This window comes from Tiliqua scincoides, chromosome 1 (genome assembly GCF_035046505.1).
Source record: "Tiliqua scincoides isolate rTilSci1 chromosome 1, rTilSci1.hap2, whole genome shotgun sequence".
Lineage (NCBI taxonomy): Eukaryota > Metazoa > Chordata > Lepidosauria > Squamata > Scincidae > Tiliqua > Tiliqua scincoides.
The window spans coordinates 31,961,772-31,972,216 of NC_089821.1; the positions used below are offsets into that span (position 1 = coordinate 31,961,772).

The 10,445-nt window shown below is 45.6% G+C and overlaps 1 protein-coding gene across 1 annotated transcript in view; it reads right to left on the reverse strand.

The window, feature by feature from the left end:
* Positions 1 to 9,233, reverse strand: part of TRIM44 (tripartite motif containing 44) — a 101,697-nt gene extending 92,464 nt beyond the window's left edge. The window contains exon 1 of the mRNA XM_066631523.1: positions 8,632 to 9,233. Within this exon, the coding sequence (XP_066487620.1) occupies positions 8,632 to 9,030 (399 nt within the window). The 5' untranslated portion in view covers positions 9,031 to 9,233. The remainder of the gene's footprint in view (positions 1 to 8,631) is intronic.
* Between the last annotated feature and the right edge of the window lie 1,212 nt (positions 9,234 to 10,445).

The window sequence follows — 10,445 nt, forward strand, 5'->3', positions numbered from 1 at the left end:
CATAGCCCATTTCTAAAATCAGGAGGTTTCACATACACATTATGGCTTTCTAACCCATAATGGATTTTTCCTCCAGAAATTTGTCCAATCCCCTTTTAAAGGCATCCAGGCCAGATGCCGTCACCACATCCTGCAGCAAGGAGCTCCACAGACTGACCACACGCTGAATAAAGAAATATTTTCTTTTGTCTGTCCTAACCCTCCCAACACTCAATTTTAGTGGATGTCCCCTGGTTCTGGTGTTATGTGAGAGTGTAAAGAGCATCTCTCTATCCACGTTATCCTTCCCATGCATAATTTTATATGTCTCAATCATGTCCCCCCTCAGGCGTCTCTTTTCTAGGCTGAAGAGGCCCAAACGCCATAGCCTTTCCTCATAAGGAAGGTGCCCCAGCCCAGTAATCATCTTAGTCCCTCTCTTTTGCACCTTTGCCATTTCCACTATGTCCTTTTTGACATGTGGCGACCAGAGCTGGACACAATACTCCAGGTGTGGCCTTACCATCGATTTGTACAATGGCATTATAATATTAGCCGTTTTGTTCTCAATACCTTTTCTAATGATCCCAAGCATAGGCCTTCTCTACTGCCGCCGCACATTGGGTTGACACTTTCACCAACCTGTCCACCACCAGCCCAGATCTCTCTCCTGATCTGTCACATACAGCTCAGAACCCATTAGCCTATATGTGAAATTTTGATTTTTTTTGCCCCAATGTGCATGACTTTACACTTGCTTACATTGAAGCGCATCTGCCATTTTGCTGCCCATTCTGCCAGTTTGGAGAGATCCTTCTGGAGCTCCTCACAATCACGTCTGCTCTTCACCACTCGGGAAAGTTTGGTGTTGTCTGCAAACTTACCCACCTCACTGCTTACCCCTGTCTCCAGGTCATTTATGAAGACATTGAAAAGCACCAGTCCCAGGATAGATCCTTGGGGCACAGCGCTTTTCACCTCTCTCCATTGTGAAAATTGCCCATTGACACCCACTCTGTTTCCTGGTCTTCAACCAGGTCTCAGTCCAGGAGAGGACCTGCCCTCTAATTCCCTGACTGTGGAGTTTTTTCAGTAGCCTTTGGTGAGGAACCGTGTCAAACGCCTTCTGAAAGTCCAGATATATAATGTCCACGGGTTCTCCCACATCCACATGCCTGTTGACCCTTTCAAAGAATTCTATAAGGTTCGTGAGGCAAGACTTACCCTTACAGAAGCCATGCTGATTCTCTCTCAGCAAGACCTGTTCATCTATGTGTTTTGAGATCCTATCTTTGATGAGGCATTCCACCATCTTACCCGGTATAGATGTTAGGCTGACCGGCCTATAGTTTCCCGGGTCCCCCCTCTTTCCCTTTTTAAAGATTGGTGTGACATTTGCTATCCTCCAATCTTCTGGCACCATGGCCCTTTTGAGGGACAAGTTGCATATTTTAGTCAAGAGATCAGCAGCTTCATTCTTCAATTCCTTAATAACTCTTGGGTGGATGCCATCAGGGCCCGGTGACTTACTGATCTTTAATTTATCAATGAGGTCTGAAACATCTTCTCTTTCAACCTCTATCTGACTTAATTCCTAGGTCAGGAAGGGCCATTCAGGCAGCAGTATTTGCCTGAGATCTTCTGCCGTGAAGACAGATGCAAAGAACTCATTTAATTTCTCTGCCATCTCTAAGTCTCCTTTTATCTCCCCTTTCCCTCCCTCACCATCCAGAGGGCCAACTGCTTCTCTGGTGGGTTTCCTGCTTCTAACATATTTGAAGAAGCTTTTATTATTCCCCTTAATGTTGCTGGCCATGCGTTCCTCATAGTCTCTCTTGGCCTCCCGTATCACCTTCTTACATTTCTTTTGCCACAGTTAATGTTCCTTTTTATTCTCTTCATTAGGGCAAGACTTCCATTTATGGAAGGAAGCTTCCTTGCCCTTTACGGCCTCTCTAACTTGGCTTGTCCTTTAAATTCCAAGCGATGCTGACTTGCAAATAGTTCAGACTGTTGTGGAATGCTGAATTCTCCAATACTTGCCTAAACATTCTGAGACCAAATCTACCCCCTCCCTTTTTAGTCCATTTATATTATATCACCATTTTAACTTGTGCTGATTTAAATCCCATTGAAAATTCAGGGAAACTGCAGGGCTGTTTTCCTGCCTGATTTAAATAAAATCTGTTGTGCATTAATACTGTTGTGAGATGGTAAAAGCAACCATTTAAATCAATGATAACTAAGGGCATTGATGTGACGTGCATCAGTACCACAAGGGCACCCATTTCACTTTGAATTACATTCTCCAACTTTTCATACATTAGTGTTGCAGTAAGAACTGTTCAGGCTTAATGGTCATTGTCTATGAAGAATTTTTTTCATACATTATAAAGAAAAATTTTCTGAATAAAATAGAATCATTTATTTTGCAAGCTGTTCAGGATTGCACTTACTAGTCTGTCTGTACTATAAGCTTATAATCTTTTGACCCAGACATCAGTATCTGCTGTGCTCCTCGATTTGGACTAGAAGGTGGTTCTGGAGATGCAATACCCTTCACCCTATAATGGAGGCAGCCAGAACAGGTTGCCCAAAGGAGAAGGGCAACTTCATCCCTATGAAAATTCTAATTGCCATCAAGTCAGCTGGGTGAGGGAATACATGTGGCAGGAGCACCAATATCCTCCTCATCTGGGCATTGTTATTTGTTCTGCTCCCAGGTGGGGGTTGGGGCAGGTGCTACAAGGTAGCACCTCTTTGCCATGCCACTAATGTCAAGACAGCTGGATCTCAAGTAGACATCTGGTGCAGAGTGAGGTAAAGGAATCTGTTCCTATGTCCTAGGTAGACTTACATCCAAGAGCCAAGTCCTGATGACACTGCAAACAGCTTTATTGAAACACGTTTGTAAATGTCACAATTAGCAGATGAGGCTTTGATGCACTCAAACTGGTGCTGCTTCTTAAAGCTTGTTTTAGTTTTGTGTGGTTCACAAATAACTGAAAACCAAGATCTCTCTGTGTCTACTTTTTCTGTGCACAAACCTTGAAGACACATGAGGTAAAAAAATATAACTGAACAAGCTATGAGAGGTGAGAAAAAGAGGCCATGGTGAAAATAAAGATGCTTTTACACCTTTCGGTAGGAAGAATGTCCACAAACACCACAAGAAGGAGAGGAAAATGAAAGCAGGGAAAGAATATAGCAATTAATATAGAGTCAGGCCTGGTTAGTACTTGGATGGGAGACCGCCTGGGAATACCGGGTGCTGTAGGCTTATACCATAGTCTTTTGAGACTGAAGGTTGCCAACTATATCTATTTCTACAGTGGTCTAAGATGATTTGCTAGAAGTTAATAGAGGGAAGCCCTAAGAACATAAGAACGGCCCTGCTGGATCAGGCCATAGGCCCATCTAGTCCAGCTTCCTGTATCTCACAGCGGCCCACGAAATCTCCAGGCCCTGCTCACCTACATAAAACACACATGGAATTATGTAAAAAGCACAAAAACAAGAAAAGTCATTTCCTTACTGGAAGTTGCAGGTTTGTGGAATTCTCCTTCCCACATTCTATTTTGGTGAATTAAAAAAAATTAACACACTGAAACACCTCCCACACACAGCTATGTTTTTCTAGGGATCACCCAGAAATAATCTTTAAGCACTGGAGAGAATACCTAGATTTAAACTTTCCAACCATGCCACAGTTTACTTGGGATGTTCTAAAAGCAGACTCTTGTAATACTGGCCCCTTCCTTCCTGCAGTTTTCCTGCCAGAGTAAAAGATGGACAAATTCAAAGACTGGGCAGCAGCTCAAGAAAGCTAGTCATCACAACATACTGTATTGTATGGCTTCCAAATAGATTATATTCAATAGGATCAATATTATTATTAATAATAATATTAATATACCACTTTTCAAACAAAAAACAATTTACAGAGTGGTATACATAGCAAAATGAATGAACTGGGGGAGGGGGAAGAAAATATATATATACAAATGAGACACCAGCAGACACTCTGGAAAAGTCGCTATACTGGGATGGATAGTGAGTTTCTCTCCCCCTTGCAACATCTAAAAAAACTACCATTTAAAAGGTATCCCTTTCCCCTCTTAGCAAGGGCAATCCATATTGTGCTGTGGATTTAGGAAAGATTCAGAAATCTGCAAGTCAGGACAAGCGGTAGCCCACAAGCCAGTCAGTCCCCACAAGATAAAGTTATCACCAACAATAAACATATTTATTGTACTTTGTAACCAAGTTTTTATATTGCACCATGATTGGAAAACTGCACAGAATTTCACTTGAACGAAAAAGTAGTCATGAAACCGGACATGTTTCATATAAGCATTACAGTCTTTCCAGTAAAATCTGGGAAGATGACTTCTGACCTTCCTCCTGAGAGAATCTTCAACAAAATATATTTGTGCTTCAGTACATGCATTTCAACTGTCCCACCATCACAATGCATGTGTGTCTTACTTACAAACCTGTTGTAATTCATAACACCAACTTTATCATATTTCTTAACTATAGGTGCACGCGGCTTAACAGTAGACCACATTACGACAGACCGCATATATAGTGGTGGTCAAAGCACAACAAAGAGGCTCTTAATGAGGCAATCAAGTCTCCCATAGCCTGCAGCAGAGTGTCTGTTTACACAACAAAGAGACTCCTAATGCAGAGAAGAGCAGTCTATCTTCAGCAGCCTGTGCAGCCAGCAAGTGTCTGGTAGGGAGTGTCTGTTTACACATCAAAGGCACTAGATTGGGTGGGATGTTCACTTAACAACCTAATCGCATAACAACATGGATAGGAGAACGTATCCCCATTGTTAAGTGGCGCATACCTGTATTTGTAAAGGGGTCAGATTGCTCTGGCCTCCTGAACAGCCTATGGAGAAAGGAACAATTCCCCACACTACAGATACTGAACACTTTATGAAAAAGGTTGCCATGCTCATCCCATCCAGTTGGAAGGGCACAGCAGACTTGCAAATAAACCCGTAAGAGCTCCTAGACCTCAAATATTTTTACTAGCCTGCCTCTCCACAGGCCACACACTGTGTTAGTCAACTGTGTAATATACGTAGATTGGTAGAATCTATATTTGCAATAGCTTCTACAACTGTATTCAGATGCCAATAGCTAGTATTGGTGTACTGTTTTTACCTGCTCTTCAGTCCCCAAGTTTTCTCCCTCGTTAGCTTGCTTTACTTTTGCCACTATAGTTTCTCTCTATTCTCAAATCTCTATTACTTTCATCCCATTTGTAAAAGGCTGTGTAAGCCATATACAGCATAATTAAATATGGCAGAATTTTCTCCCCTTCCAGTACTGGGAGATGAATGATTTGGTGCACACATACTCTACAGTGATACAAGCAAGCCTCGGGAAACCCAACACTGCATCAATAGATTAATATGAGTTTTGTCCAAGTATAACTACAGAACAGATTTTCCATCTTAGGAGAAGAGAAGGGGAACTAACCCAAACAAACACAGCTTTCCTTTAACCTAAGCCAATCCAGTTTTTCCATCAGGGACTTTCCACACACCCTCATATGTCCCACATTGGCTGGCAGTGGCCAGCACAAACCAAAACATCTACTTTCTTGTAATCAGTCAGACAGAAATGCATCAGACAGAGCCACTGTGGGCTGAAAAATAATAGGGGTACTCCAAGTTCAACTTTGTACTTGCCTGCAAGTGCAACCAAACTTATCAAGGAACTTTAACACCTTGCCTACACGGAACACCTTGGGGTTTTTTTTCAAGATTCAGAACAAACAAACAAGCAAATAAGGGTGCAATCCTATGCACATGTACTTGGGAGTAAGCACTACTAAACACAGTGGGATTTGCTTCTGAGGAAATTCACATAAAATTGTTATGTATCTACGCCTTATACTGCTTTTCAAACAAAAAGAATATACAGAGTTCTATGGTGCGCACAGATAAGTTTTTAATATCCTCCCATAATATTCAAACTCAGGGTCATTCAGTGGAATGGACCAGTGGCAGATTCAGGACAAATGAGAGAAGGCAATTTTTCACACAATGCATACAGTAATTGCAATTTGCTGCCACAATATGCGGTGATGGCCACAAGCTTTAATAAATTGATGGAGGATACGTCTATAATTCTTGATGGTCAGGCAGAACCTCCAGATTCAGAGGTTTGCTGGGGACCAACAAGAGAGAGGGTAGCACCTTCATGCTCCATTTGTGGGCTTCCCAGAAGCATCTGGGAATGCTCAGACAGATTGATCCTTGGTCTGATCCTGAATGGTTCTTATCAGTTCATGCCATCATATATGGCAGAAAGGAGAGATGAATGACCCAGTCAAATATTTAGCTGTCCAACACCAAAGAACTTTCAAACTCAGGAAGCAAAACAGGGAGGGAGGGATTTCAATCAGATATCTACCGCTAAGAGCCTGAAACTAATATGGGAGCCAGCTTTTTTTTCTGATCAATGCACCATACTTTTGGCAAAAATTCAACATGTTTGGCTGTTCTCACAGAGATCCAGTGACATTAAGAACTGTTGTAGAGGAATTTTTTGCTAGTCAAAGAGCTATGAAATGCTGAGAACTTTTGTCATGAAGAAGGGCATTAGCCTTAACAGATAACCTGAAGAATAAATAATAAGGTAGCTACTACTATGCAACCGGGACTCATTAGGAGAGAAATGCTTGAGCATAGGACTAGATGAAACTAACCCAAGTTCAAATCCATACTCTTTTACTGATACACTGAGGGCCCAAACCTATCCATTTTTCCAGTGCTGGGGCAGACGTGCCAATGAGGTGTGCACTACATCCTGTGGTAGGGAGACAGTCACAGAGGCCTCCTTAAGGTATGAGAACATTTGTTCCCTTACCTCGGGTCTGCATAGTGGCTGCACTGGTGCTGGAAAGTTGGATAGGATTGGGCCCCCGTGTTTACAGCTTTAATAATTCTGAAGTCCATGTAACTACACCACAATCAGTAACTACATTATCTCCACCATTCCACCCACCCCTTTATGATGATTTTGTTGAAAACCACCTCTGGACTCATAACGCCTGCTTCACAGACCTGACTGAGAAAAAAATATGCCCTCAGTCATGTTTATTACCCTGGTTAACTAGCCTTCTAGGAAATACTGTACATGGCACTCCTAGGCACGTGCTCCATGATCACCCACAGGCTGTTGGTGCTCTGGAAAACAGAGGCCTATTTGTCTTTGGGCCATCAGAGCCTTTCCAGGCCAACTCCACTTTGGGCCATCAGAGTCTTTCCAGATAGCTCCACAAGCCTCTACTTCTTCCTCATGTCCATTCTCGTCTGAAGTGTTGGGAACAGAGCAGTGGCAGATCTGGGCATGAGCTAAACAAGCTACATCTTACAATCCACAGGAGCCTCAGAAACGTTTCATAATTTTAAGAGGGTGTCTTAAAATTTTATGTGTGCTGAATATGTGTGTGTTTAAATGGCTTGTGCACCAAATTTTGGTGTAATTTTTTTTAAGAAGGGCCTCCAAGCTTAGGACATTGTTTTTCAACCAGTGGTACAGGTACCACCAGTGGTACTTGAGGTGGTATCTGGTGGTACTCTGGTGGACACCTGCTGCCCAGCAGTGAGATCAGGAACATTACACAACAAACAGTGGTAGGAGGCTTGGCTTGGTGGGCAGAGCTCCAAAGCATGCTTTCCTGTGTTCCGAAAGCTCTTCCATCCATCCTGAGCCTCTTACTGGCGTTTGTTGCATCACATCTGGCCTCCCAAGCCTGAAGCAACTAGTGATGTCGTCACCACCAGTTACTTCGGGTGGTACTTCTAATAGGTGGACCATGTGAAGTGGTATGACAGAGGACAAGCCTTGAGAAACACTGACTTAGGATCTCACCAAACCTAAATCTGGCCACTGGGACAGGGCCTTCTCTGGTTTCTGACAACAGCAGGTGCCGGCACAACAGATGCCTAGGCCAGCTGAGATACCTAGAGCAGTATTTCTCAACATTGGTCCTCTGCCGTACCGCCTCACATGGTCTACTTTTTGAAAGTACCACTGGAAGTAGTTGGTGGTGATGTCCTAGCAGAAGATGATGTTACTTCTGGGTTCGGAAGCCAGATGCGATGCAACAAACACCAGTCAAAGGCTTAGGGTGGATGGGAGGGCTTTTCCAAGCATGCTTTGGAGCCTCCTTCCGCTGTTTGTTGTGTTGCGTTCCTGGTCTCACCGCCAGGCAGTAGGTGTCTGGGGGGTCCCGTGAGTACCACCAGACACCACCTCAAGTACCACCGATAGTATCTGTACCGCTGATTGAGAAACACGGACCTAGAGCAACAAGACGGAACTGGGGCTCACATTCAGAAAGAGCCGGTGGCACCATTTCCTGGGCATCTAAACTTTTCAATGACACGGGGGGGGGGGGAACATCCAGACAACCAATGTGCCCACGCGCACCCAGCAGCCCATGGAGTGTTTGTCCAACTGGCTGTTTCCGTGTCACCAGCCGGAACACCAAGTGTTGAGTTGTCCGTAGTAGCCCAGGTGGTGGCCACAGAGCTGGCCAAGGGGGGGCCACTCCTGAGCCAGCCTGAAGTTCCCAGGGTGTCGAGTGTAGGCTTTGCCCAGGGCGCTGCTGGCTACTCACCCTGGCGGCCTCGTAGGCTTCGTTGAGGGTGATGATGTCGTGCTGGCGGTGAGAGCCGGCCAGGGCGCACAGCACGCAGACGATCTCCCGGTGCTCCCTGCAGTACAGGCTCAGGTCCTGCCCGTGCTCCTGGCACTTCTTGCGCTCGGGCTTGCGCGCGCCCTCCGCCTGCTCCCCCGCGGCCTCCTGGCTGGTCTCTGCTGCTGCAGCCGCCTCGGGAGCGGCCACGTCGATCATGCGGTGGCCCCTGTACTTGTGGCGGTGCTCCTGGGCGTGCGGCTGGCAGAAGGAGAAGCCACAGTGCTGGCAGAGCTGCGCGGCGCCCTGCGCTTCGTCGGGCTCGCAGGCGTCGCAGGTGCCATCTTGGGGACACTCGTCCTCCCTCCCTGCAGAGGCCATGGCCAGCCGGGTGGCTCTGCTCTCCTCCCCCGTCCTCCTGGGCTACTCACTCCCGGGGATCCCAACTCCAGGTGACACACTGGCTGGGAAGCTGCTGGTCCCACTCCTGGCGACTTGGTTCTACGCAGCTGCTAGTTGCCTCTCCCCAGATCTGGCCTCCTGATCTCCTTTCCTTTGCTTCTTATTTTTGCCCCCCCCCTCCACTTATTTATTCCCTTGCAAGCTGCCACCTCTCCCCACTGCGATCCAGTACCCAATTAACCCTTGCACTTTAACTAACCCCTCCCCACCCCCACTCTCTGCTGCAACAGCATCACTTTCACTTTGGAAAGCACAGGCTGATGATGGATACTTTACTTCCTGAGTCATTTAAAGTGGCAATGCCTTTCCTCTCCTGACCCCCACCCCCGTCCTCCCTTCTCCTGCTCAGAGCAAGAGATCTACCAAACCACGGTGGTTTCTCCAGAGGGGTTTCGTCATCTGGGATTCATTAAGGACGATTTTTTCCAAAACAGAAAATTTTTTCTCCTCTTGCGGCCAGGAGAAAATGTGAGGGCGTTTCAGTTTGAAAAAGCCCCTTTTAAAAGCCAAACCGATGCAATGGTTCTTTGTGAATGGAGCTCAGAAGCTTAATAACTGGTCTGGTAATCATCAGGGCTGCTGCAACTTCTTTGAAGTTGCCAGAATGTTTTTCTGCTCTCCCCCTTTCTGTGCAAAGGAGAGATAAAGGAAAGAAGCTGTTGGGCTGGGTTTCTTTCCTGGCTACAGGCTGTGTTGGCAATTTGTAATTCCAAGAAGGAAGTGCTTTTCAGAGAGATTGATTTTAGGTTCAGTCTGTAAGAGTTCTAAGGGCCCCCATCCTCTCCAACTTTCCAGCACTGCTGCAGCCGCAATGTAGCCCTGAGACACCCTCTGACCTTGAGAGGGCCTCTGTGACTGCCCCCCCCCCCCCGCCACAGGATGCAGCACATGCCCCATTGGCATGGTTGCATCAGTGCTGGAAAGTGGACTGGGACCTAAGACTGTTTGCTTCAAAGTAACAGGTGAACATATAAACACATGAAACCAGCTCAGTTGCCTTAGTTTCACAGTGAAAAGTTCGGGGGGGGGGCAATGTTTAGGTTGAGGGGAAGCAGTGGAGATGGACGATAAATCCTTTACTCAACTATTATTACTTTGCTGCAGTTCTAATTGTCTCACGCACACTCTCTGAGCATGGGACTCCGTACCAAGAATGTATTTGTGAAGATATTCATGGGGGAGACTCAATTTGATAGGAGGGGCTGCTCTTGAGATAACTTCTTGCACTAGGAAGTGCAACAGGAAAAACTGCACTGTTGTGAAGTATTGCAGTGGTAGAGGTAGACATCACATCACTTCTTTGTCTAGTGCAGCTGTTCCCAAACTGTGGGTCT